The sequence below is a fragment of the Mobula birostris genome, chromosome 7 (genome assembly GCF_030028105.1).
Source record: "Mobula birostris isolate sMobBir1 chromosome 7, sMobBir1.hap1, whole genome shotgun sequence".
NCBI classification, from domain to species: domain Eukaryota; kingdom Metazoa; phylum Chordata; class Chondrichthyes; order Myliobatiformes; family Myliobatidae; genus Mobula; species Mobula birostris.
In genome coordinates, this window is record NC_092376.1 from 166942691 (window position 1) to 166970677 (window position 27987).

At 39.8% G+C, this 27987-nt stretch overlaps 1 protein-coding gene across 1 annotated transcript; it reads right to left on the reverse strand.

Annotated features, from left to right (window-relative positions):
• Nucleotides 1-1489: 1489 nt before the first annotated feature.
• Nucleotides 1490-26902, reverse strand: LOC140200553 (cationic amino acid transporter 2-like). Its single transcript, XM_072264051.1, has 10 exons — nucleotides 26762-26902; nucleotides 22284-22449; nucleotides 19379-19515; nucleotides 18069-18291; nucleotides 13686-13822; nucleotides 12282-12384; nucleotides 12024-12187; nucleotides 7322-7488; nucleotides 6989-7097; nucleotides 1490-5814 (listed from the first exon to the last, which is right to left on the reverse strand). The coding sequence occupies exons 1-10, from the start codon at nucleotides 26826-26828 to the stop codon at nucleotides 5684-5686; spliced, it is 1404 nt and encodes a 467-aa protein (XP_072120152.1). The 5' UTR covers nucleotides 26829-26902; the 3' UTR covers nucleotides 1490-5683.
• Nucleotides 26903-27987: the final 1085 nt, after the last annotated feature.

Genomic DNA, 27987 nt, shown 5'->3' on the forward strand with positions numbered 1-27987 from the left:
ATAAGGTCAGAGTCAGTAAAAAGACCCAGGAAGCAAGTTATTTTGTAGCTCTTAAGCCCAGTTCACTCCAGGATGTGTAGAAACCTGGATGAAGAGCATACCAATCTCCTGCTACATACAGAAAATCCAGTGGCTTGGAAGAGGAAAAGTTCTTCTCAGGGTGTTTGAGCTGAAAGGTGAACTGCAGGAGTACTTTCAGGAAAATAGTAGGCTAGATTGTGCTAAGTTCTTTGAAGATGAAGAATTGGTACAGAAGCTGGCCTACTTAACAGACAGTTTTCATTATATGAACCAGCTGAACAAGTCTCTGCCAAGGACTTGAAGAAAGTGTTTTGATTTCAAGTGAGAAGATTCTTGGATTTAAAAGGAAACTGAATCTTTGGAAAAATCATGTTGCAAAAAGAAATCTTGAAATGTTTCCACTGCTGCTTGGGCTTGAGAGTGAGGAAGGATATCAGAAAGTCTCAAGTGTTATTAAAAACCACCCGGAAGAAATGCAGAACAAAACTGAGCCGTATTTCTTCCCTTTCAGCACAGGTGTATGACTGGGTGAGGGACCCTTTCTTTGAATCTTCTGCTCAGCCTGAGAACTTGGCTTTGAGAGAAGAGGAAGAACTTAGTGAGTTGCATTCTGATCATACATTCAAGCTGGGAATTACTGACCTGCTCCTGGACAAGTTCTGGATTTCTGTGAAAAAAAGAGTATCCTGCCACTCATATGAAATAATGAATATTTTCCTACAGTTTTCAACTTCTTACATGTGTGAGCAAGCTTTTTCTTGCTTAACAAGCATCAAGAGCAAGGATAGAAATCGTCTCATTTCAGTTGAAGGTGAAATCCATATGTGCTTATCTGAAGTTCGACCCAGAACTGGGAAACTTATTATGATTGCCTTATGAGTTTTTAAAACTTATGAAAAGGAAAGAAAAAGATTAATTTCAAGAAAGTTAAGCTAAGGTTGACTATCTTTTTTTAAGAATGGTTTGCTAAAAGTTCATGCTCTACTCAAAACAGCATTGGCAATTATTTTCACATTATTATATCTACAACTTACCGATCGTGCTAATGTACCATGAACTCTAGCTATAATAATTTTTATGCAAGGGTTCCCTGAGCCCTGAAAATTATTTCAAGGGTTCCTCCAGGGCAAGAAGGTTGAGAAAAGCTGTCTTATAGTCTTAACATCTCCAATTACTCTTAAAGCACTGAATTTGTTTCATTTAACTGTCCGATTTGGAAATGATTTCGAATGCCTTTTCTGAGTAGATGATTGAAGCAGGTTCAAAAATAACTTTTACTGGGAATAGAGTACATACTGTACTCGAAAGGGAAACATTTTCAATGCTATGGTGAAACAGCAAGGGACTGTTTCAAGGACTTTATATGCTTAATGGCCCTCTTAAAAGTTCCCTGATTATTTTTCGTTGAAACACAGTTTTCCAAGATATTTATTCTGTAAAAAAAAACTCACAATAAGTTTCTGCAGTACATAGAAGCCAGACAGTGATATTGATAAAGGGTTGACTCTTGTAATCCAGAGGTTAAGTTTTTCAGGACAATTTTATCCATTACCAGAAGGTTGTAAACAGAAATCAGTGAATTTCTAATAGACAGTGGTATTCCCTGGAGCGCAGGAGAACGAGGGGAAATTTGACAGAGGTATACAAAATTATGAGGGGTATATATAGAGTAAATGCAAGCAGGTATTTTCCACTGAGGTTGGGTGAGACTAGATACGGAAGTCATAGGTTAGCGGTGAAAGGTGAACTATTTACTGGAAACCTGAGGGGGGACTTCTTCACTCAGCGGGTGGTGAGAGTGTGAAGTGAGCTGCCAGTGGAAGTGGCGGATGCAGGGTTAAATGCCATCACTTAAGAGAAGCTTAAATGGGAGGAGCATGAAGGGCTATGGTCAATAGAACAAGGCAGAATTACAGTTAAGCACAGACTAGATGGGCTGAAGGGCTTGTTTCTGTGCTGTAGTACTCTATGACTCTATAGTTAAGTGAAAGACTGAAATATCCTGGCCTAGTCACTTAATATACTACTCAGGGCACTCTTGGCAAAGACCTGTTAGAAGATTGTACCCCCACCCCCTTGTCTAGCTTTCTTCTGTGACACATATCAAAAACAATCCAACTGTTTAGAAATAAGATAGAAAATCAAACGAGGCGCAAGCGAGGCATAAAGGTGTGCATGGTCTGTTTGGGTTGCATGATCTGTTTCTGTGCTGCATAGTCCATGTAATCCTTTGTAATTTAAAAGGTGACAAGAAAATGAGCAATGATCTTAGATGTCATCTGTACAGAGTTTGCAGTTCTCCCTGCGACTGTGTGGATTCCCAAAGGGTGTTCTGGTTTTCCTCCCACATTCCAAGACCAGCAGGTTGGTTAACCCTTCGCTGTAAGTTAATTTTAGTATAGAGGGGAGATTGGAATGTGAGAGAGAATAGGAAGAGGAAGAATACTGATGGGAGTAATCTGGTAATGGATCAAATAGCCTTCTTCTGTGTCTTGTCCTCAGGGAAATAAGTATTACAGCACCACTGCGTAGCAGGAAAGACAGCATTAACACACGCTGGATTCTCGTGTTCCACTGGGTTTCATAGAGTCAGGAACCAGTTACTCACCTCATCAATCCCCATATTTGTTTAAATATTTACCAATAGGCATTTAACTATTATATGTTTTGATAACCTACTATCAAAACCAAGAGAGAATAAAAGCTGCTTTAAATCAGTCAGCTCATAGTATTACTATGTGGATAAATTTTAATAATACTAACTTATATTAACTCATCTTCTTTGTAAATTTGTTTTTCCTCGTGTTCATTTAAAATATCTTCCGGTGTTCAATCCAGAATGCCCCAATTAAAATGGAGATTCCACCATTCCCACCCAGTGAAGATCCAAAATGAAGCATCTGCTCCATTGTGGCTCTGTTGAGACTGTGAGCAAAACTACGCTACAAATTAAGTGCGATGTAAATCTGCATTTTGTGCTTTTCTTTAGATCTGGAGCCAATAGACAAATAAAGGTGTTTCAAATAGATGCATGACATAGAAATATCTAAATGCAGCTACATGCTGCCTGCAGCTTCTTAAGTCAAGGGTTAACTAGTGGTCCGTAAGGTTAAGAACTACTTTGAGGTCAAAATGTAGATTGACAATCCAGTGTAGCTTTAAAGGAATGTTGTACTGATAGACATAGTATTTCCCGCATAAGACATTAAACCGAGGTTCCATTTGTCTTCTCAGGTGCAATTTACAGATCTCAAGGCACTATTTTATACTAGGTGACATTTCAGACAATACTTATCACACATCCAGTATCATAGCAGCAGATTACTTCATCATAATTGAAAATTGTTTCCATTGGTAAGTGAGACTAGAAATAGGGGGCGTAATCTCAAGATTCGGGGAAATAGATTTAGGATGGAGATGAGGAGAAACAGTTTCTTTTTTCCAGAGAGTAGTGAGTCTGTACATTTCTTTTCAGAGGGAAACAGTAGAGGCTACCTCATTAGATATACTTAAGGCACAGTTTGATAGAATTTGCATAGTAGAGAAATTTGCGTATGTAGAAAAGGCAGGGAGGTGGAAGAGCGGACCGGGTGTAGCATATCTAAGTTTGCTGATGACACTAAATTGAAAGGAAAGCAAACTATACGGAGCATCCAGAGAGTCAGCAGAAAGATGTAGACAGGTTAAATGAGTGGGCAACGATCTGGCAGATGGAGTACAACATTGGCAAATGTGAAGATCAGATTATTATTAATTAAACGATGAAAGATTGCAGCATGCTGTTGTGCAAACCACAAAAGGTTGGTTTGCAGGTACAACAGGTTATTAAGAAAGTAAATGGATCTTTGGCTGTCTGTGCTAGAGGAATTACATTTAAGAGCAGGGAGTGTATGCTGCAACTGTACAGTGTATAGGTGATGCTTCAGCAGGAGTACTGTGTGCAGTTCGAGGGAGAGTGGATAGACATACTGGCTTTGGAGGAGGTGTAGAGGAGATTCACCTAGTAAGTTCTGAAAATGAGGGGTTTGGTCTATGAGGAGAGATTGAGACTCCTCGGTCTGTATTCACTGGAATTCAGAATAATGAGAAGGAATCTTATAGAAATATATAATCTATGAAAGAGATAGATAAGGTAGAGTCGGGAAAGTTGTTTTCGTTGGAGGGTGAGACCGGAACTACGGGATATAGCCTCAAGATTCAGGGAAATAGATTTAGGGTGGAGATAAGGAGGAACTGTTTTTCCCAGAAAGTAAATCTATGAAATTCTCTGCCCAGGGAAAGGTAGAGGATACCCCATTAAGTACATTTTAGACACAGTTAGGTAGATTTTTGCATTGCAAGGGAAGCGTTATGGGGAAAGGGCAGGTAGATGGAGCTGAGTCCACAGCCAGATCTAATTGGAGCAGGCTTAATGGACCGGATGGCCAACTCCTGCTCCCATTTCTTATGTTCTTTTTCTTGAGAAGTGACTTCTTTACGCAGAGGGTAGAGTGTGTACCTGAAATGAGCTGCCAGAGGAAGTTGTCCATGTGGGTACAATTGCAACATTTAAGAGACATTTGAGAGAAGGGATTTAGAGGTCATAGACTGAACGTGAGCAACTTGGACTAGCAGGGAGGATCCTGTGGTCGGTGAACCAGTTAGGCCAGAGGGTCTGTTTCTGTGCTGTGCTACTTTGACTCCATGTCTCTATCATAACCCAGCGACAGACAATTTAGCCACTGTGTGTGGTACATAAAGAAATGTTCACTATTTTACTCTCCACAAATACTGTTGAATATTTGCCATTTTCTATTTTACCACAATTAAATGACAGAAGGCATCTTAGATGTCTTGAGGTAATAATATGCACTATATTTCTTTTTCATTGAGAAATGGTTGATCTGCATCTCTTTCAGAGTTTAATTTCCTTACACATGCAGTGAGTTATTTTCTTGTAGAATTAGAATTTTGAAACCAGATGTGCAAAGAAAAACAAGCTGCAGGAAGACCTCAATGGGTCAAGTATCATTTATGGAGGGAAAGGCCATCTAATATTTTGGGTTGAGACTGTTCATCTATTATTCACAACGGTACCTGACTGATGAGACTATGTATGAGGTACCATATGGTTTTCATCTTGATACTTAAGGAAGAATAGGCTCTGGGACAATGCAGGAAGGGCTTTCCAACTTAGCTCTGGATTGGAAGTTGTCTTATGAAAAAAAAATTTAATTGATTGGTACTTCACCCTCTATTTAGGTGAATGAGAGAGGATGTTATTGAAATATATAAGATTCTGAGTGTATTTAATTGCTGTTTTTCCTGAAGGGGAAATCTCAAGCTAGGGAGAATAATTTCAGGAGGGCCTGTTTCTGTGCTGTTTTGTTCTATGACTTTATGTCTATCATAACCTTATGAGAGTGGGGGCTTCTTTCATTGATTCTGGTTATTATTCTATTACGGGTTTATTGAGTATGTACGCAAGGAAATCAATCTCAGGGTTGTATATGGTGACATATATGTACTTTGATAATAAATTTACTTTGAATGTGAGGCAACTTGGGATGTTTGCTTACATTAGACATGCTGCATAGATAGAAATTGCTGCTGGTATTGGAAAACATGGTGAGTCATTCATTTTGCTGAGAACTCATTTTCATTCTCCTAGTCTTTGGTTCCTTTAAACTTTCTCATCCTTATGCTCTTCCTCTGTTGGCCTTGCGATCTCAACTGGACTTGAGGCAGAGTGTCCTCGAAGCTGCTGGCCCACCACGCTGTGCTGGATACCATAGCAGAAGTATATCAGCAAACCTGTAAACAGTGCAGAAAGTTGTGTTATTCAGTATTGGTAACGTGCAGGAAAGGAGAGGAAAGTTTTTCTTAGTTGACCAGCAACAACAAAACTGACTGCATAAGATAAACAAGGCAGCGACTGCCTGGATTTCATCTTTTGTCATTAATTAAACTTAAAGATTAACTTTATTGTATACTAATAGGAAGGGTTAAACAGAGCGAAAATGAGTGAAGGAAGAACAAGAGAGATGCAGTCAGTACATAGGAAATGGATAAATAATTGTTTTCATAAACATGGGAAAATCTGCAGATGCTGGAAATCCAAGCCACACACACAAAATGCTGGAGAACTCAGTAGGCCAGGCAGCATCTATGGAAAAGTGTACAGTTGACATTTTGGACAGACCTTTCATCGCTCCTTTTACTTTTACTGTAAAGAATTTTGCTGCTTGGGAGGTTTTTCTGCTCATGTGGCAAGAAACTGAGATTTGTCTCGTCTAGTCAATTTTAATAAATTCAGAAAGAGCTTATATAAGATGATGCAGATTCATTGAATTGCAATTCGATATACACTCAGTGTCCACGTTATTAGCTACCTCCTGTATCTAATAAAGTGGTCAAAGTGTATGTTTGTGGTATTTTGCTGCTGTAGCTCATGTACTTCAAGGTTTGATGTGTTGTGTGTTCAGAGATGCTCTGCTGTGCACCACTGTTGTAACGCACGATTACTGTCATCTTTCACTCAGCTTCAACCAGTCTAGCCATTCTCCTCCGATCTCTCTCATTAACACGGTGTTTTTGCCCACAGAAATGCCGTTCACTGGATTTTTTTTTTTGTTTTTCGCAACATTCTCCGTAAACTCTAGAGACTTTTGTGCATGAAAATCCAAGAAGATCAGCAGTTTGTGAGATACTCAAACCACCCCATCTGGCATCAATAATCATTGCACTGTCAAAATCACTTAGGTCACATTCTTTCCCCATTCTGATGTTTGATCTGTACAACAACAGAACCTTGTGACCATGTCTGCATGCTTTTGTGTATCGAGTTGCTGCCCTATGATTGGCTGATTAGATATTTGCATTAATGAGCAGCAGTAAGGTGTACCTAATGAAGTGGCTACTGATTGTAGACTGCAGCTGAATCAGTCTGTATCATGATGAGGCGTTTAACTATGATGAAGAACCTTACCAATTGCCAACCAGATAGACAGTCGAATCCATGTGGCTACACTCATCTGTGCCATGAGGTAAATGTTTATCGAAATACTGAATATTGGCAGAAATGGTAGGCAGGGAACCTTTAAACAGAGCAAAATATATATATAGTGACAACCTCATTGATAACAAACATTTTAACAGAACATTATTGAAATAATGGTCAAATCTATAAAATTACATCATCCTGTTTTATTCTACAATAGAGATAAACTTACATTGTTAGTTAATGACACAAATATTTAAATAAAATATCAGATATCTATCTCGTTGTTTACTAGTCCATTATTTCCTACCATCATCTTACCATAAACATGGCCTTCTTCTGATTTTGAGGTTGCCTCCAGATAACAAATACAATGAATATTGATGCCAATATAACAGGTACAAAAAAGCCGACACTCCCAATCGTTGTTGCTGTGATAGTTTTCAACCCATATGTCATCATTCCACTTAGAATACAAATTAGGACGACTGTGAAAGAGTACAGTATAAAGTCACTATAAAGCTTTCATGGCACGGGCTGCCCCCAACATATTTTTCGGCTTATGTTGACAAATGAACATTTAATGCAAGAAGCCAAGCAACATCTGTGACAGGGATTCCCAACCTGGGGTTCATGGACCCCTCGGTTAAAGGTCGGAGTCTATGGCATAAAGAAGATTGCTAACCTGTGATCTAGGGAGATTACTGAACAGGTGACATTTCGGGCCAAGAACCTCCATCAGTACCCTTCATCAGGGTCTCTGCTAAAACATCAACTATTTATTCTGCTCCATAAATGCTGTCTGACCTGCGAAGTTCCTTTAGCATTTTGTCTTTGCTGCTCTGGATTTAACAGCAACTGCAAAAACTGGATATGTTGGTTGTTATTGCAAATGACACATTTCACTGTATGTTTTGATGTACACACATTAACTAAGTAAACTGATGATACTTAATAATTCACCAAAATTTTCTGGAGGTTTAATTTTCACGGTGCGTTTATTTGAAACGCACACATGTATTAAAGCAGTGGTAGGTCAAATGGAGTAAATATCTATGTCATAATATCCTAAGTTTTACTTTAGATCAAAGGTCAAGTTAGAGCAAAATTGCTTAAAGGAGGAGCAGTTGACCAGAAAATTGGCCTGGTTCTATAAGAAAAATTGTCAGTCAAAAATGTCATTGGCATTCATTAAAATGGAGACGATTTGGGTACAGGCAAGGTACATTTGTATGAGGGAAGTCATATACAAAGATCTCCATGGGTGAAAAGATTTTGAATAAAATGAAGCAGGAAAACAGTTCATATGATTAATGTCAGAGGGGTTTTAGAAGTGGTTAGAAATTCTTCCATACTTAAATTTATGTCGCTAAGTCCTTTGGGATTTAATGAGTTTATTGAGGGAATAAGAGTTTAAATTGCAGCGATATTGTCCACAATTATCCAATCATCCTGAGTTCCATGAGTGGTACAAAGGAGAACTCCAAATGTTACAGTCCATTTCTCAAAATAAGGAGAAAAGATGAATCAGCCTACTTCTTTCACTGATAACCTTCACTGTCGAAGAACATTCTAGAAACAACAATACAGGACAAATTAACAGTCTTTGGGTGAATTATTTAAAGGAAGCTAGCATGAATTTGTAGGAGACAAAAGTCATGATTAACTAACATGATGGAATTTTTGTTTAGGTAATACATGAGGACAAAGCAGTTCTTGGGAAGTATGTGGACTTCAGATGGATGTTTACTGAAGGACCATGTTAGGCTTGTCTATTAAGAAAATAAAAAGCAGCAGAGGTAACATGGTAAGAAATTGCCTTTCTGATGGAAAATAATAGCAAATATTTCATATTGGGAGTAGAGAATGGCTCTGCTGGTAAAGAATGGCATCAATCAGTAGGAAGATGTTGAATCCTTGTGGGCTGAGTTAAGAAGCTGCAAGGGTAAAAGGACCCTGGTGGCAGTTATATACAGGCCTCCCAACAGTAGCTGTGATGTGGACCACAGATTACAACAGGAAATAGAAAAGGCGGGTCAAAAGGGACAAGGTTATTATAATCATGGGAGATTAAAACACGCATGTCAATTGAGAAAACAGGTTGGTAATGGGTCTCACAAGAGTGAATTTGCTTATTGCCCATGAGATGGCTTTTTAGAGCAGTTTGTTGTTGGGCCTACTGGGGGATCAGCAATACTGGATTGGGTGTTATGTAATGAACCAGAGGTGATTAAGGAGCTTAAGGTAAAAGAACCCTTAAGAGGCAGTGATCACAATATGATTGAGTTCAACTTGAAATTTGATAGCGAGAAAATAAAGTCTGACCATAGCAGTATTTCAGTGGAGTAAAGGAAATTACAGTGGTATGAGAGAGGAGTTGGCCAAACTAAATTGGAAGGAGATGCGGGCAGGGATGACAGCAGAGCAGCAGTAACTTGTTTCTGGGAAAAATAAAGAAGGTGGAGGATAGATATATTCCAAAAACAAAGAAATACTCAAATGGCAAAATAGTACAACCATGGCTGACAAGGGAAGTCAAAGCTAATGTAAAAGCAAAAGAGAGGGCATACAACAAAGCAAAAATTGGTCAGAGGATTAGGAAGCTTTTAAAAACCTACAACTAAAAGAGTCATTAGGAGGGAAAAGATAAAATATGAAAGCAAGCTAGCAAACAATATCAAAGTGGGTAGTAAAAGCTTTTTCAAGTATGTAAAAAATAAAAGAGAGATGAGAGTGGATATAGGACCACTAGAAAATGAGGCCAGATAAATAATAATGGGGGATGAGGAGATGACAAATAAACTAAATGAGTATCTTACATCAGTCTTCACTGTGGAAGACACTAGCAGTGTGCCATATGTTGAAGAGTGTGGGGGAAGAGAAGTGAGTGCAGTTACTATTACAAGGAGAAGATGCTCAAAAAGACTTAAGGATACGTAAGTCGCACAGGCCAGATGAACTGTACCCTAGGGTTCTGAAAGAGGTAGTGATCAAGATTGTGGAGGCGTTAGTAACGATCTTTCAAAATTCAGTGGACTCTGGCATGGTACCAGAGGACTGAAACATCGCAATTGTCACTCCACTCTTTAAGAAAGGAAGAAAACAGCAGAAAGGAAATTATAGACCAGTTAGCCTGACCTCATTGGTTGGGAAGATGTTGGAGTCAATTGTTAAGGATGAGGTTATGGAGTTCTTGGTGGCACAGGAGATGACAGGACAGTCAGCTTGATTTCCTTAAGGGAAAATCTTGCCTGATGAACCTGCTGAGATTCTTTGAGTAGATTACAAGTAGGATTGATAAAAGAAATGCAGTGCATGTTGTATTTTTAGACTTTCAGAAGGCCTTTGACAAGGCGCCACACATGAGGCTGCTTACCAAGTTAGGAACCCATGGTATTAGAGGAAAGTTACTGGCATAGTTAGAGCATTGGCTGATTGGTGGGAGGCAGCGAGTGGGAATAAAAGGATGCTTTTCTGGTTGACTGCCAGTGACAGATGATGTTCCGCAGGAGTCAGTGTTGGGACCACTTCTTTTTATGGTGTATATCAATGATTTAGATGATGGAATAGATGGCTTTGTTACCAAGTTTGCAGATGATACAAAGATTGGTGGAGGAGCAGGTTGTGTTGAAGATACATGTAGGTTGCAGAAGGACTTATACAGATTAGGAGAATGGGCAAGAAAGTTGCAAATGAAATACCATGTTGGAAAATGCATGGTTGTTTACTTTGGTAGAAGAAATAAATGTACAGACTATTTTCCAAACAGACAGCAAATCCAAAAATCTGAGATGTAAAGGGACTTGGGAATCCTTGTACAGGGCAACCTAAAGGTTAACTTGAAGATAGAGTCAATGGTAAGGAAGGCAAATGCAGTGTTCACATTCATTTCAAGAAGTCTAGAATACAAAAGCAGGGACGTGATGCTGAGGCTTTATAAGACACTGGTGAGGCTTCACATTAAGTTTTGAGCTCCTCATGTAAGACAAGATATGCTGGCATTGGAGTAGGTTCAGAGGAGGTTCGCAAGGATGATTCCGGGAATGAAAGGGTTAGCATATGAGAAACATTTAATAGTTCTGGGTCTGTACTTGCTGGAATTCAGAAACCTTACGAATGTTGAAAGGCCTAGACATCGTAGATGTGGAAAGGATGTTTCCCATGGTTGGGGAGTCTAGGACAAGAGAGCACAGCCTCAGGATAGAGGAGCATCCATTTTAAACAGAGATGAGGCAAAATTTCTTTAGCCAGAAAGTGGTGAATTTATGGAACTTATCGCCACGGGAAGCTGTGGAGGCCAGGTCGTTGGGTATATTTAAGGCAGAGCTTGATAAGTACCAGGAAGTGGGGCTGAGGAGGGGGGAGAAAAGGATCAGCCATGATTGAATGACGGAACAGACGCGATGGGCCAAATAGCCTAATTCTGCTCCTATGTCTTATGGTCTTATAGAGAAGATAGACAGTCATTTTCCCTCGGACTAAATGCTGAGACCAACCGGGTCCAAAGACCAAAAGGACCTTTCGTTTGAAGGCTCTGGAGGAGCAAATAACTTGGGCCAGACTACAGTCAGAATGAGTATCAACATGTCATGTATCAGGTGAATAATATGCCTTGTGAAGTAATAATTTTTTTGACAAACTCTTTTTCAGTCAGCTTCATCATGGGCTGGCTCACCATCAAGGACATCTTCAAAAGAACCACCCCCCACCCCCACTCCCCCGGCCACACCCAGGACATGCTGTGTTCTCATTACTACCAACAGGAAGGAGGTACAGGAGCCTGAGGGAACATACACAATGTTTTACGAACGGCTTCTTCCCTCCGTGATCAGGTTTCTGAATGGTCCATGAACCCGTGAACACTACCTTGCTAATTTTGCTCTCTCTTTGCACTATTTATTTATTTTTTTATATATTTCTCACTGTGATTTGTAGTATTTGTTTAATGTACTGCACAGTACTGCTGACAGAAATCAATAAAATTCATGGCATGTATCACCTGACTCTGATTCTGGACACTCACCTATTAACCCTACGCAGTATGTCACAATAATTGATGATCGCTTTGTGGGGAATTGAAGAGGAAGAATCAACAACTTCAAACTGGAACCTTGTTTAGGAGTCTCTGAAATCTGTAGCCCATTGAACATTTCAATCTCAGCTTCAAAACTAGGATCTGGTTGGTACCTTTTGTATTAAAAAAAAACATATTGATAAGTTAACTCTCTATCCTTATTACATTTGAACTGCATTTTCCTGTACATAGATATAGTGTTCTTACCTCAAAACAAGGATACATATTGCCACCAGTGTATAGGCTAGAAGTGTTCCAATGGACATCATATCAACCAATGCTTTCAAGTCAAGAAGGCAGGCCATTATAGCTAAAAGCAGTTCAAAAAAGATCATTAGTGAATAGTTTAGGTTTATATTTAATTTAAATACCCTACGTAAAGAATGCTTTTAAAATAAATTTGAATGTTGCTGATGTGCTGAGCTTCTTAAACTCAGAGTGTTGTGCGTGTGTGGAATACGCTAACAGCAGAAGTGGGAGATGCAGGCTCCTCCACAGCATTTCAAGGAAGTTTGGAAAAGTCCATGGATAGGAGGAACATAGAGGGCTGTGGTCCAGGAGAGGGTCGATAGGACTGGGCAGAATAACAGTTTGCCACAGACTAAATAGGCTGACGGGTGTGAATCAGTGCTACAGTGCTCTATGACTATGCCACAATATAGCTTAGAATATTTAGCATATCAAGATAATATTCAACTCCATTTGGAGTTCATGTGTGACTATTTCATTGAACACCTTCGCCTCTCTCTATGTCACTTGCAAGTCACTACATAAATGAGCTGAGATCCTTCCTTGTATGCAATAATAAAATTTCACGCAATAGTACAGTCATCTGGTTAAACACTCCACTCCTCCCTTTGATGACTATCTTGCAACCGCAGGTAAGTAACAGTCTTTCATGGAGTGAAGATCATATCCAGCTTTTCTGTGATGTAATAACCTCTGTGTGTAATAACCAGCATTATTTGCATTGATTCATATATCAGTAACGGCAATTTGGTTGAATCCTGGTGGACCAATTAATGGGCAAAAAGATCATGCAACTGTCACAAGGAGAGAAGGGAACAGAATGAGAATTAAGGGCAACAGGAAATGAATACTCTTAGAAAAGATTAGTCGTCTCTACTGGGAATATTATTCCCAATAGCAGTAATGTGTAGTGGTTAGCACAACGTTTTACAGTACAGGTGATCTGGGTTCGATTCCTGCCATTGCCTCAAAGGAGTTTGTACATTCTCTCTGTGAACTGTGTGGGTTTCCTCCGGGTGCTCTGGTTTCCTCCCACAGTCCAAAGACATACCAGTTAGTGGGTTAATTGGTCACTTTAAATTGTTGTCTCATGATTAGGCTGGGGTTTTTGGGCAGCACGGCTCGAAGGGCTTATTTTATGCTGTATCTCAATAAATAAATTAATTAATAATGCTGCGAAAGGTTTTCTTAAATAATGCTGCAGAACCGGAATTATTCCTTCATATACAGAATTGAAATTGATGAAGAACTATACTGACTGAAAAACTATTGACAGAAGTTGATTACATTTTGGTTACTTACAAACAAATTTTTACTTGGAAATAATAAGCAGAGTAAGGTTAAATCTAAATTGCCTCTTACCAGAGATGCTTCCTGCTGTGATTGTGGCAAGGACTGGAGTCTGACGTTTACTCAGTTTTGCTAAGGCTTTGAAAAGCAAACCATCTCTCGCCATTGCAAACAGAATGCGGGGTAGAGGGAACATGGAACCCAAAAGGCTGTGGGGAAATAAAAAAAAATTGAACCGAAAATCAAGACAAAGAGCACAGTGAGAAGATGATGAGCAGTGCTTGCTGAATTTCTTGTTAGTTAAGTGGGTAATCGTACACTCAGTAGCTGTTTATGAGGCCACTGGGTGGATGTTCATGGTCTTCTGCTGCTGTAGCCCATCCATTTCAAAGTTTGGCGAGTTGTGCTTTCAATGATACTCCTCTGCACACCACTGTTGTAACACGTGGTTATTCGGGTTACTGTTGCCTTCCTGTCAGTTTGAACCAGCCTGGCCATTCTCCCCTGACCTCTCACAAAGTGCTTTTGTCCAAAAAACTGCAATTCACTGGATGTTTTTTTGGTTTCTCACAAGTTTCTCTGTAAATTCTAGAGACTGTTGTGCATGAAAATTGCAGTGGATCAGCAGTCTCTGAGGTACTGAAATCACCCCATCTGGCACCCACAACTATTCCATGGTCAAGGTCACTTAGGACACATTTCTTCCCCATTCTTATAATTGGTCTGAACAGCAACTGAACCTCTTGACCATATCTGCATGTTTTTCTGCATTAAGTTCCTGCCACGTGATTGACTATTTAGATATTGTATTAACAAGCAGGTGTACCTAATAAAGTTACCACTGAGTGTACTAGGTACAACTGGTGTCATTAATGGATTAATGTAGATGTGTGCAGATTATTAGATTATTATCGGACCTATGGATGTCTGCGGGCTAGAGGATATAAGTTGGGGCACACACACACCAACACACACACACACACACACACACACACACACACACACACACACACACACACACACACATACACACACACACAACTAATATAAAAGTGCAATCACTCAAGTCGAGTGTGATGTCCTCTGAAGGGGTTTTCTATTGGTGGGTCCTCAGGTGGTTGTAGAGGTCGACCCGGAATCCACGTAACCATTCTGGGATGTCAGGGTGATTCTGTTAATGGAGAATGCCCGAGCATGATTTTGTTTAATGTGGGGAGGCAGCCACCACTCAGCCCTTGACAGATCAGGGTCGGGGTCCAGTGCCATGGAAAGCAAGATGACTGGGGACCTTTCATGACTGCAGCCTTCCTCCACCTTCACTGCTGATGTGACGTGTCATCATTTCTGCCAGCTCTGCTCTTGAGGTCCTGGTTGAACCTCTCTCTTATATGGAACCTACCCCTTGACCTTACTGCCACATGTGACCCTATGAGTCACTATAGTCACCTTTAAATTCAATACAGTCTTTATTTTAGGCTTACGGTTGTTTTATTTACCGTAACATTCTGACCGATTGCATCCAGTCATTCACACGCTCATGGATGTTGGCCACTAACAGTATCGCTCTCCGCCACAAACAGGTGGAGAAGATCAACTAACATTAAGCTACATCTGTGGGTATGTATTCACCACATGTAATTAAGGACATATGCAAGTACTGTTTGAAAATCCAGCATTTAAATCTGTACAATTGATCAGAACATGGGGCTGTGCAAAGAACTATATACGAATTCTGTTTATCTGTATTCTGTTTTTTATCTTTGTGCAAAGATATAATTGTAAACTCACTCATAATCATGATTTGATGATGAAAGAGTTTTTACATACCATAGGACCATTAGACATAGAAGCAAAATTAGGTCATTCAGCCCATCAAGTCTCCTCCTCCATTCCATCATGGCTGATTTATTATCCCTCTCAGCACCATTCTCCTACCTTCTCCCCATAACCTTTAATGACCTGGCTGATCAAAACTTATCAACCTCTGCTTTAAATATACCCAGAGACTAGGCCTCCACAAACTTCTGTGGCAATGGATTCTACAGATTCACCAATATCTGTCTAAAGAATTCCCTCCTCATGTCTGTTCTAAAAGGATGTCACTCTATTCTGAGAGTCTTAGACTCTCCCAAGACAGGAAACCTCCTCTCCATTTCCTCTCTATCTAAGCCTTTCTATATTCAATAGGCTTCAATAAGGCCTCATTTTTCTAGTAAGTACAGGCCCAGAACCATCAAACACACCTCATACATTAACCTTTTCATTCCTGGAATCATTCAGATGAATCTCCTCTGGACCCTCTCCAATGCCAGCACATCTTTTCTCAGATAAGGAGTCCAAAACTGTTCACAACACTCCAATTGATCTGACCTATGCCTTATAAAAGCATACAGGTAGGAGTGTATCATTTTGACTGGCTTCCTCTCCATTTTTCAGTGAGCAACAGGAAAACAGAATCTGTCTCCTTGTATTACAAAATGCTGAGATAAAACTCAGACTCCTTCTATGCTTCTATATGTATTAAATGTTTCAGCATGGACCAGATGGGTCGAAGAGCTTTTCTCTGACTCTATTCTATTCTCTAATTATAAAAATGTAGGAGATATTCAACAAATCAGACAATGTCTGTGGAACAGGAAACAAGCATCAATGTTTCTGATCTATGATGCTAGTCTTTCTACTGATACTCCATTGCATCCTGAATATTTTCAGCATCTTTTGTTGTTATCTCTGTTTCTCTCCCCACGGATGCCTCCCAACCAGTTGAGTATTACATTCATTTTTTCTTTGTTTTATTTCAGGCTTTCTCTCTCTGGCTGAGAGGAAAAGAAACTTCTTTACATAGAAGGATGTGAATCTCAGAGGTGGATAAGCAGTCCGTTAAGTATATTTAAGACTTTGGACAGCAGGGAAATCAAAGAGCATGGTGTTAGAATGGGAAAATAGACTGAGATAGAAGATTAGCCTTAACCTGGCCAACTTGTAGAGCTGGTTCAAGGAAGCATATAGTCTCTCCTATACCTATTTCTTATGTGCTGATGGAACATTGCAACGAATATGTTGGACTAATGGTTAAGGCTTATAATATTGCAGTTTTACAGGAATAAAATGATGACAAGGAGGCATACAAGAGCAAGATAGATCAGCTAGGTGAGTGGTGTCATAACAACCCTCCCCTCGGCATTAGTAAGACCAAGAAATTGATTGTGGACGTCAGGAAGGAGAAGTCGAGGGGAAACACACCAGTCCTCATCAAGGGAACAACAGTGTCAACATCTCTGAAGAACTATCATGGGCCCAACATATTGATGTCAACTACAAAGAAAGCATGACAGCGGCTACATTTCATTAGGAGTTTGAGGAAACTTGGTATGTCACCAAAGGCAATTGCAGATTTCTGCATGTGTACGTGGAGAGCATTCTAACTGGTTGCATCACTGTCTGGTATGGAGGGGCCATCACTCAGGATTGGAAAAAGCTGCAGAAAGTTGTAAAATCAGCCAGTTCTATCATGGGCACTGGCCTCCAAACCATTGAGGACACCTTCAAAAGGTGATGCCTGAAAAAGGCAGCATCCATCATTAAGGACCCTGATCATCCAGGACATTGCATCGTCTCATTGCTACCATCAGGGAGGAGGGACAGGAGCCTGAAGACACACACTCAACATTTCAGAAACAACTTCTTCTCTTCTGCCATCAAGTTTCTAAATGGACAATGAACCCATGTACACTACATCTCGCCACTATTTTTCTTTTCTTTTTGTTCTCATTTTGCAGTTATTTAATTTAATTTTTATACGTAGTACTGTGCCAGAAGTCTTAGGCACATATATATATAGCTCAGGTGCCTAAGACTTTAGCACAATACTGTAATTTGTCAGTGTGAGTTTGTAAATCTGGCAGCAGCTAAGGATGTTGGGAATGGCGAGGGTGAATCATTGCGAGGGGCGTGTGGGACAGGTGACAGAGAAGGAGGGCCAAGGGCGAATTGTGGCGCTGGTGCAGACACACCCAAAACCTGAGACACCAGGCAAGGTAATTTGATGCCAAACAATTGGTTTATTGATCATTACAGAATGCCTTTCTGGTGCTTCCCCCTCCCTTCCCTCTCCTTCTCTTGTTCCCAATCATGATTCCCTTCTCTCTGTCCCCTTCCCACTCTCAGTCCACAATAGAGACCCACATCAGAATCAGGTTTATTATCATTCACATGTTTTTTTTTTGTGGCAGCAGTACAGTGCAATACATAAAATTACTTCAGCACTATTCAAAACCCTTAGGCATCCTAGCTATATATATGTGCCTAAGACTTTTGCTCGGTTCTGTACTTCTCCATTGTTATAAATAATGAGCAGTCCTGGTATATTTGGAAGACAGAAGCCTTCTTGTCCTTTAAATGTAAGTTGAAATTATCAATTCTATTTGATTTTGGGGGATTTTCTTCACACATTACCTGGTGGAAAGGGAACATAGTGAGCCCATAGCCACAAAATATTTGGCAGCACCCCATTCAATATACTGGAAGGCCTCAGGGAATGGACTCTTGGTATCAAGGAGGTAATAGGGCATAATAAGAGTCAGTGCAGCAGAGACCCCAAAGTAGGCGAAGAAGCAAATGAGAAGAGATGACATAATCCCAATTGGGATGGCCTTCTGAGGATTTGTCACTTCCTCACCTGGGAAGATAACCACAAACAGAATCAAGGTGAAATATGACAGAATAAAAATAGCTTAAAATCTCCTCAGGTTCTGTTGAAGTTCTTTCATTTATAAACCTCTTTCATAGTAAAATCAACTGTCGATAGGCTACTTAATGATCCAAAGTGTAACCAAGCAGAAAGGCAGATCAAGAGACTGAGATCAGAAATAATGTGTTCACTGTAATTTTAACATCATCATTCCATTTTCTTTGCTAACAAAGGAGCTACGGAGAATTGAAATAGGAAGTGTTACAGCAATAATAACTTGCCTTTATATAGCACACTATAGAGCAAAACCTCCCAGGACCACCTTCAAGCAAAATTTAACATCATGTGAAACAAGTACAGATGACCAAATGTTTGGTCAAAGAGCTTTAGGAAGGTGTAATTCATTTTAGAGAAGGAACTTCATACTTGTGGGTGTTGGCAGCTTGAAATCTTGGACCTAATGGCAGAAATACTGAAACTAAAATGTTCGGTTGTTTGTCGGTCTGTTTTTTTTAATAGTTTTTCAGAAATTTTATTGTATTTCTTTATTTTCCTGTAAATGCCTGCAAGAAAATTAATCTCAAGATACTATATGGTGATATAAAAATACTTTGATAATAATTTACTTTGAAACTTAAACTGAACTTATTTTATGTTTATGGTTTTCTTGTGAATGCCGTTTATCTGATGCTGTTGCAAGTTTTTCATTGCTGCCAATTTTCTCCCATGTGTAGCTGTGTGGTAGAGTCCATGGGGAGTTGATGGGAAAGAGAGAACAATTTAAAAAAATAGGATTACTGAAGGATTAGTGTGAATGAGTGCTTGGTGTCAGTGAAGAATCAGTGGGCCTAAGGCCCTGTCTCAACTAGTTGACTCTATGACTAGAATAGTTTTAGTAAAGATTTCTGAAAGGAATGTACATGTAAACAGCAAACTAATACTCATGGAATATTTTCTTAGCACAATTCTGCAGAGAAGTTCACTTAAAATACAAAATCAAATGTCTCAAATCTTTATTGATTCGCATGCACTGGCTTTAAACTTTGTAGCATGCTTTTCACCATGTGAAACCTACCTGTGGTCGAAATGCAATCAAACCCCACAAATGCATAGAAGCAGGTGGCAGCGCCAGTCAGAGTACCTCTGAACCCATAGGGCATAAACCCTCCTGTTCCATAATCACTTGTTATGTTTGCACCTGAAGACAAGTTCCTGGGGAATGTGGAAGAACATATATGTAAGCATTCAAAGCAAATTATGAAGTATGTTTAGATGAGGTATTTCTCTTCGCTGCTGTGACTCTTGCTGTGGGACAGTCTCACCACTTCAAGAGGCCTTCTAATCCAGTGATCAACTGAAACTCTTCAACGTGAATAGGAAATGTTGGAAATGTTTAGGAATGATTTCGAGAGATACAGGGGGAACATAGGCATATGAGAATAGCTTTGGTCAGTATGGATGAGTTTGGCTGAAGGGCCTCTCTCTGTGCTATTCGGCTGTGTGGTCCCTCGAGCTTGGGGATGATTTTCTTCCACTCACTTACCTGGCTCAGAGATGACTGATTAGGTCAGTGTGGAACTTGGAAATTATGCAGACTGTGGGGTAGGAGGTCCTGAATATGTGGGTGGGTGGGTAGTTTGAAAGACAGTGCACTCCTTTCAACATATACAGTATGTTTCTTTGTGCTCACAACGCATTGACTGGAATTTTTCAGCACCATCCCAAAATTCTCCTTCCTCACTCTCCTGCAGTCATAGCCAGGGATTTCTAGGAGCCAAAAGGGGTGATGTATCTTTTTCCAAAGAAGCTTTGAGAACTTCCTAGAATATTTTCCTCTTGACTGGTAATGTCTTCCTGTGACAAAGTTGGAATTGTATGTATACTTTTTGGATTTAGGTGTCATAGGATGAGTGGCCTTATCCCAGGTTTGAAGCCTTGACTTCAAACACCTTTTCCTTAGTTGGTATTAAGGCACTGAGTGTTGAAATTCTTTTCTCCCTCTTTGGCAAGTTTTAAGAACTGAGGTCAGCTTTAATTCTTAGCACTTGGACAGAGATCAGTGAGCCTGCAACCTGGAAACTGTGTGATTTAGTTACGCCCAAGGTTCACAAAAAAGGGCCACTTGTGTAAAAACAACAATAATGTGAAATGGTCTCGCAAGTTCAAGGGAACAAATGGAAAAAAGATGGTTCACAAGAGCACAATCAAATAAATTTTGTTTCAAAAAACTATTTACTCAATGTCAGTAAGATCACGAGCTGATTATTGACTTCAGGAGAGGTACCCCAGAGGTCCATGAGACAGTCCTCATCAGGGGATCAGAGTGGAGAGGGTCAGTAATTTAAAATCCCTCAGTATTATCATTTCAGAGGATCTGTCTTGGGTCCAGCTTGTAACTGCAATTATGAGGAAAGTACTGCAGCTTCTCTGCTTTCTTAAGAGCTAGCGAAGGTTTGGCATGACATCTAAAACTTTGACAAACTTCTATAGCTGTGCACTGAAGAGTGTATTGACTGTCTGCATCATGGCTGGTATGGAAACACCAATGCCCTTGAACAGAAAATCCTACAGAAAGTAGTGGATGTGGCCCAGTCCATCATGGGTAAAGCCCTCTCTACCTTTGAGCACATCTACATGAAGCATTGTCACGGGAGAACATCTTCCATCATCAGGGACCCCCAACACCCTGATCATGCTCTCTTCTCATTGCTGCCATCAGGAGGAAGGTACAGGAGCCTCAGGACTCACACCACCAGGTTCAGGAACTGTTAATACTCCTCAACTATCAGACATTTGAACCAAAAGGGATAGCTTCACTTAATTACAATTGCTTCATCACTGAAATGTTCCTACAATCTATCGATTCACATTCAAGGACTCCTCATTTCATGTTCTTGACATTTATTGCTTATTTGTTTGTTTGTTTATTTATTCTTTCTTTTTGTATTTGCACATTTTGCCATCTTTTTCACACTGGCTGTATGCCCAGTTGGTGCGGTCTTTCATTGATTCTGTTATGGCTATTGGATTTACTGAGGATACCTACAAGAAAATGAATCTCAGGGTTGTATATGGTGACACTTACTTTGACCTTTGAACTTTTGAGTTTTGACTAAAAGCTGTAAGCAGCGTCCTAAAGGACAAATAAGGGAACAGGAAATGTTGGGAGTGAATTCCAAAGCTTAGAACCTTGCCGGAAGACGCCCTCGCTACAGGTAAGACCATAACACCGCAAGTCAGTTGAGCAGAATTAGACCATGCAGCCCATTAAGTCTGCTCCGCTATGCCATCATGGCTGATTTATTATCCCTCTCAACTCCATTCTCCCACCTTTTCCCTGTAGAATTTGACATCTTTACTAATCAGCAATCTAAAGTGGCCATTATGTGCATTTAATTTTTTTTCAGATCAATGATTAGCTTTATTTTGCACCTGTACATCAAAACATACAGTTAAGTTCATTGTTTGTGCCCAGGACCAGTCCGATTTGAGGATGGGTTGGGGCAGTCCACGAGAGTTGCCATGCTTCTGCCACCAAAATAGCATGCCTACAACTTACTAACCCTAAGCCACGCACCTTTGTAACATGGGAGGAAACCAGAGCACCCGGAAGAGGCCTATGCAGTCATAGGGAGAACGCACTAACTCCTTACAGACAGCAACAGGAATTGAACCCTAATCGTTGGTGTTGTAAAGCACCGCACCCACTGCTGTGCTATTGTGCCACATATTTGGAACACCAGGTGAACAGTAGAACAGAAACAAAGGAGTCGGCGGAATTTAGAGTCAATACTAAAAGGGGGCTGGAGAAATTCAAGTATTTTTTAAATAATGGTAAAAGTATAAAGGTACTTTTAGTGGGTGTGGTAAAATGCTAATGTTGTGTTACCCAATATGACAATAGTTTTCTAGTTTGCAAGCAAAGAAAAACACATGATGTACATTTGATCAAACCCTTGAATGTCCTAGTCAGCACATACCATGTTTCAGCAGTGATGTTCTTCAGCAACTCAGCAGTAATGTTCCAGTTCTTAATGTTTCCTTTAATGCAACCTCCAATAATAACAAATACAAGCACAAGGAGGTTGATAGTTGTAAAGATTTTGTTTACTGTAGTCGATTCTTTGGCCCCAAATGACAGGAGACCTACAGAACAGCAGGAAGAACACATTGGTGATCTGGACATGTTCACTTTGATATGTAAAGTCAGTTCATGTGGATTTAAGATCCACATTTGCACAACTTCTTGAGAAAAAGAAAGGGAGAAAGGAGAAATGTTTTCAGAGATAATTGTTAAAATTTGTAACATTCTATTCAGAACAGTAGTGTAAACCAATATTCTAATTAATTACAAGGTACTGTTGGGAATTATTTGAAGATTTAAAAATTTCAGCTTACTTGAACAAACGAAAGAGGAAAGAGATTTATAGATCCAGTACAGGCATCATGGGCCAAATGGCCTCCTTCCATAGCATAGGTTTCTATGATTCTAACAGCAACTGGTAAACAATTTAGATTATGAGGACACTCAGTCCTCGTTTATTGTCATTTAGAAATGTACGCATTAAGAAATGATACAATGTTCCTCCAGAGTGATATCACGAAAAAAAAGGACCAACCAAAGTCCAACACTAACAAGACCACATAATTATAACATATAGTTACAGCAGTGCAAAGCAATACCATAATTTGATAAAGAACAGACCATGGGAACGGTAAGAAAAAAGTCTCAAAGTTCCGATCGACTCCCAATAGTCCCCAATAACAGGCGGCAGAAGGTAGAAATTCTCTCTGCTCTAAACCGCCAGGCACCAAAATCTGTCGATGCATTGGAAGCACCTGACCCCAGCCAACTCTGAGTCCGTCTGAAAACTTCGAGCCTCCGGCCAGCCCTTTGACACCGAGCACCATTTCTGCTGAGTGCCTCGACCCCACCCTGGCCGCTGAGCAACAAGCAAAGGCGAGGATTCAGGGCCTTCCCCTCCGGAGATTCAGGATCACACAGTAACAGCGGCAGCCAAAAAGGCATCTCAGAAGTTTCTCCAGATGTTCCTCCTTTCTCTCACGTCTGTCTCCATCAAATCAGAATTGTGCACGGCACCCTACTTGACAGATTGCAGGTATCATTCACCTGAGTGGCCGCACAAGCTGCGTTGTGCCGCCATCTCCTCCTCCTCCTTTGAGAGCATAATATAGGATATTTGCTTCATTAGATCTGTGCTACTATTTATGCTCCATAACAGCCTCTTCTCATCTAACATCGCATCTTGTCAATGCATCTTTCTGCACATTTCTCTTCCAAGCTAGCTTTGGATGCATCTATTCTCCTCAACCACTCGATCTGGTAGCAAGCTCCATTTTCCCTAAGTACGAAATGGGGTCTACTTGCCTTAGAATAGATGACACAGTTACCTTGAACCTTGCACTAGCTAATCTTCTCTAACTAGAGAACTAGCTTAAACAGACTAAAACCACAAGACCATAAGACATGGGAGCACTATTAGGCCATTTGGCCCATTGAGTCTGCTCTGCCATTTCATCATGACTAATTCAATTTCCCTCTCAACTCCATTCTCCTCCTTTTCCCCATAGCCTTCAACACCTTTTCTAATTAAGAGCCTGTTGACTTGCACTTTAAATACACCCAGTGACTTGGCCTCCGCAGCTATCTGTGGTAATGGATTCCACAGATTCACCCCTTTCTGCCGAAAGAATTTCATCCACATCTCTCTTTTATTCTACGGCTATACCCACTGTTCCTAGACTCTTCCAATATTAGAAACATTCTCTCCACATTCGCTCTATCTACGCCTTTCAATAGTTAGTAATTTTTGATGAGGTAACCCGTTGCATTCTTCTTAACTCCTCTGAGTACAGGCTGGAGTTTAGGACTGAGCTACGAAATAAAAATAAAATCTTATGAGGCAGATTGTAAATATCTCAGCGAGATATCGAGGCGAGAAGACTGCAACTAGCGGGGCACTGTCTATGCCACCCTGAGCTACCCGCCAGCCTAGTCATCATATGGGAGCCCAAGCACGGGAGGATGAACCCTGGGCGCCCTCCCAAGACTATAGTCAACACGCGCTTAGAAGACAATGGCGTGGCTAATGTAGATGAACTGAACACACTGACGAGGGAGAGGGAGAAGTGGAGAGTCCGTCATCGTGCCCGACGCCGGCCCCCTAGGCCTGAGTTGACGTAGTAGTAGTAGTAGTAAGTATCTTGAGCTCTCTGCATTAGAAAACTACAGATGCTCAGACATAGAATGTATTGATGAATGATATTGATAGATTTTTGGGCATTAAGCTAGAGGATAAGGACGTTTGATATCAAAATTGGACTGAACACAAGATTGGTTATGATCCTGGAGGATGGTGAAGGAGGGCCAAGGGAACATACAAGCTAATCCTCCTTTTATCTGTACTTTTCTACATTTTTAAAAGATTATTTAATACTAGCTTGAAGATGATGTAAAAAAGTTGGAATATTTAGAGGTCTTTTTATACCAAGAACACAGGAAAAATTGTAATAGAAAATCTGGAGATACTGGAAATCTTAAAGTGCTTTAGATAGAGTGAATTTTAATTACACCTGTTGTGTATTTGATATTTCAGTAATATTGCTGAATAATCATATATATAATATATATATAATATGTATACATATAACCTGTAATGAATTGTTTAAGGGAACAAGAATGCTTAATCAAGGATATATGGGTATTTGATATTTCAGTAATATTGTTGAATAATCATGTACTATTGTTGAATATATATATATGATTATTCAACAATATTACTGAAATATCAAATACACATATATATATCCCTGATTAAGCATTCTTGTTCCCTTAAACAATTCATTACAGGTTATATGTATAAATACATGAATTGCATACCCCATCATGCTACCATGTGAAACGTGCCCCTTGCTTAAAGTAAACTCAAAGTTAGATCCGCTTTTCAGACTCACGTGTCTCCGTTTGAATTAATTTAATGTTTTGAAGTTACAAAACAAGACCTATACAGAGTTAAACTGAAATGTAACAGTATTAGTAAAAACTAGGTCAGAAAAGGACAGATAGTAACCGAGGATAAGTTGTAAATTGCCATGAAAGTGCTGCCATCTTGAAATAAAAGGTCCATTAAACTTCAGCGGGTGACTGTCATGATCAAGTAAGCTCAGTAAACTTTGAATCAACAATGAACAAGCATTCCTAAAAGAACTAACCTTTCACATGTGCCTGTGACAAATGGAAAGAAAATGTTAGCACCGAAGACCATAAAGAATATTTAATGACTGATTTTTCACTGCAGATAAACAAAATCAATAGAAGATGTTCAAAGATTCAGGCGTCAAATTGTTGTCAGTTTGAACAAAAAGTCACTTGAAGACTCCAGGAGAGGTTAAATGTTGTTCCTTGTTTAATCAATGTGCTGGTGGTCTAAGCCAGAGGATATCCGTGATACCTGTGCACATACTGTAATTATTCCTGGCAAAACTGATTCAGATCCAAGAACTCCAAGAGATGTGAAAGACAAATTAATCATGCACAATGAATGATATATTTTTAAGGCTATATTTATTCCGCTAACCTACTTAATTAGACTAAAGAGCCAACAAAATATTTAGGCTTTAACAAAGTATCATGTTACCAAAGTATCAGATAAAAAGAAAATAGAAGTAGCCAGAATGTATTTTCAAATGAGGCAATTATGCTTGGTAAACCTCTTAGCATTTCTTCAGCAAGTAATAGATAGGGTAGAAAGGGAAATTGCAGTGGACTCTGACATCAGGTAGACCTTTGATATGTTCCCACACAGGATTCTCCTGCAAGGGATCTACCATGTTGTGTCAGAGATAAAAGAATCAATGAAAGGAATATGGAACAAAGTGAAAGAGAACCACCAACAAGAGAAAACCTGCAGATGCTGGAAATCCAAAGCAACACACACAAAATGCTGGAGGAACTCAGCAAGTCAGGAGGCATCTATGAAAAGGACTAAACAGTCAACATTTCGGGCTGAGGCCCTTCATCAGGACTGGAAAGGAAAGAGAGAAGTCCACGTAAGATGATGGGTGGGGAGGGGAGGGCAGGAAGAAGCTTATAATTTACTTAGAAAGAAATGTAGCTGCTCAGCTAACTGCCAGGATGAAAAAGCATGGTGAAAGCTTAAATCAAAAGGACCAAGGGAATAAGAGATTAACTTCTTTTGCTTAGTAAACTTCGACATGACTAATCACCCCTTTTGAAAGTTTATTTGATGATTTCTTTAATTATCATTGAACCTTTTAGACATAAACCATACTACTGAGATGGCCAATAACCGAGCTAAAATCCCTTTGACTATCTAATTACATTATGGCCCAAATTCAGACGTAAGCTGTTTCTAGATTTCGATCTTCTATTCATTGCAGCGTTTCTTAAGTTGTTTAAATATAAAAATCACCTTACCTGCCAGTAAGATTATCAAGCATGCTGCAAAGAAATCTGGATATTCTGCCAATTCTGGTGCCTCCATTCTGAAATGATTGCTAAGAAAACTGCCAATACGTTTGCCTAACAGTTCATCAAATGTGCTGCTCCAGGCACGTGCCACACTGGATGTACCTGATGTGGAGAAAAATGTAAAATGAGACCAAAAAATGTGCATATTTTGTTTTGATATTTTAATCGAGGGTAATACTGACTTCTAGAAATAGCATAAAATGGTTATTTTGGATTAGGTATTCCTTGTACATCCTGCCCTTATTCCCTTTGTACAAAGCAGAACCACAGCAACAGTGCTTGATACTGGACTCCCTGGATGAGTGCTCATTTAATTGTGTTTATAACCAGCAATGTCAGTTTCAGCAGGAGGTGTATAATGAGCAGCTATTTCAATATCTCCCATTTTACACTCCCAAGCAAGATTAAAATTATACCAAGAAAGAGGAACTTCATGTCAAGAGAGATAGTTACAGTATAGTGAATAGCTTGCTTTGAGTTCATTCGCAAGCATCATCACTACATCATTGTCTATAAAATTAGGTCCAACTTTTGCACAGCATAGGAACAGGTCGCATCATCTGGTTAGTAACCATAGTTTACATAATAACATAAGAACATTAGCGACAGAAGCGGGAAAAGTTCATTTGGTTCTGGTGCCTAGTCCATCATTCAATAAGATTTATGGCTTTTTGTTTGTTTTATTTCAGCATTGCTTTCTTGCACCAACCTGATATTTATTGTCATTTTCCATAAAACAAAGGAGACCATTCTGTCCATCAAGTTCGTACCAGCACTCAGAGCAATCACATTCATCTCATTGCCCCTTTGTCTCCCTATATCATATTCTATCACACATGCTCAGTGACACCCATACAAGTCCTTCACTAGCCACCAGCACTAGGGATGATTTGCAGTAGCCAAGAAAGTTACCAGTCTATTATCAATTCTTTTTATACACAAATATCTATCAATTCCTGTCTTGAATATATAACCAGAAATATATTAGGTTCTTGATTAGACAGAGCCTCAAAGGGTATGGGGAGAAGGCAGGGGAGTGGGGATGACTGGAAGAATTGGAGCAGCCCATGATTGAATGGCCGAGCAAACTCGATGGGCTGAATGGCCTACTTCGGCTCCTATATTTTATGGTGTTATGGTCTTACATACTGAATGACAGGGCATCTGGAGCA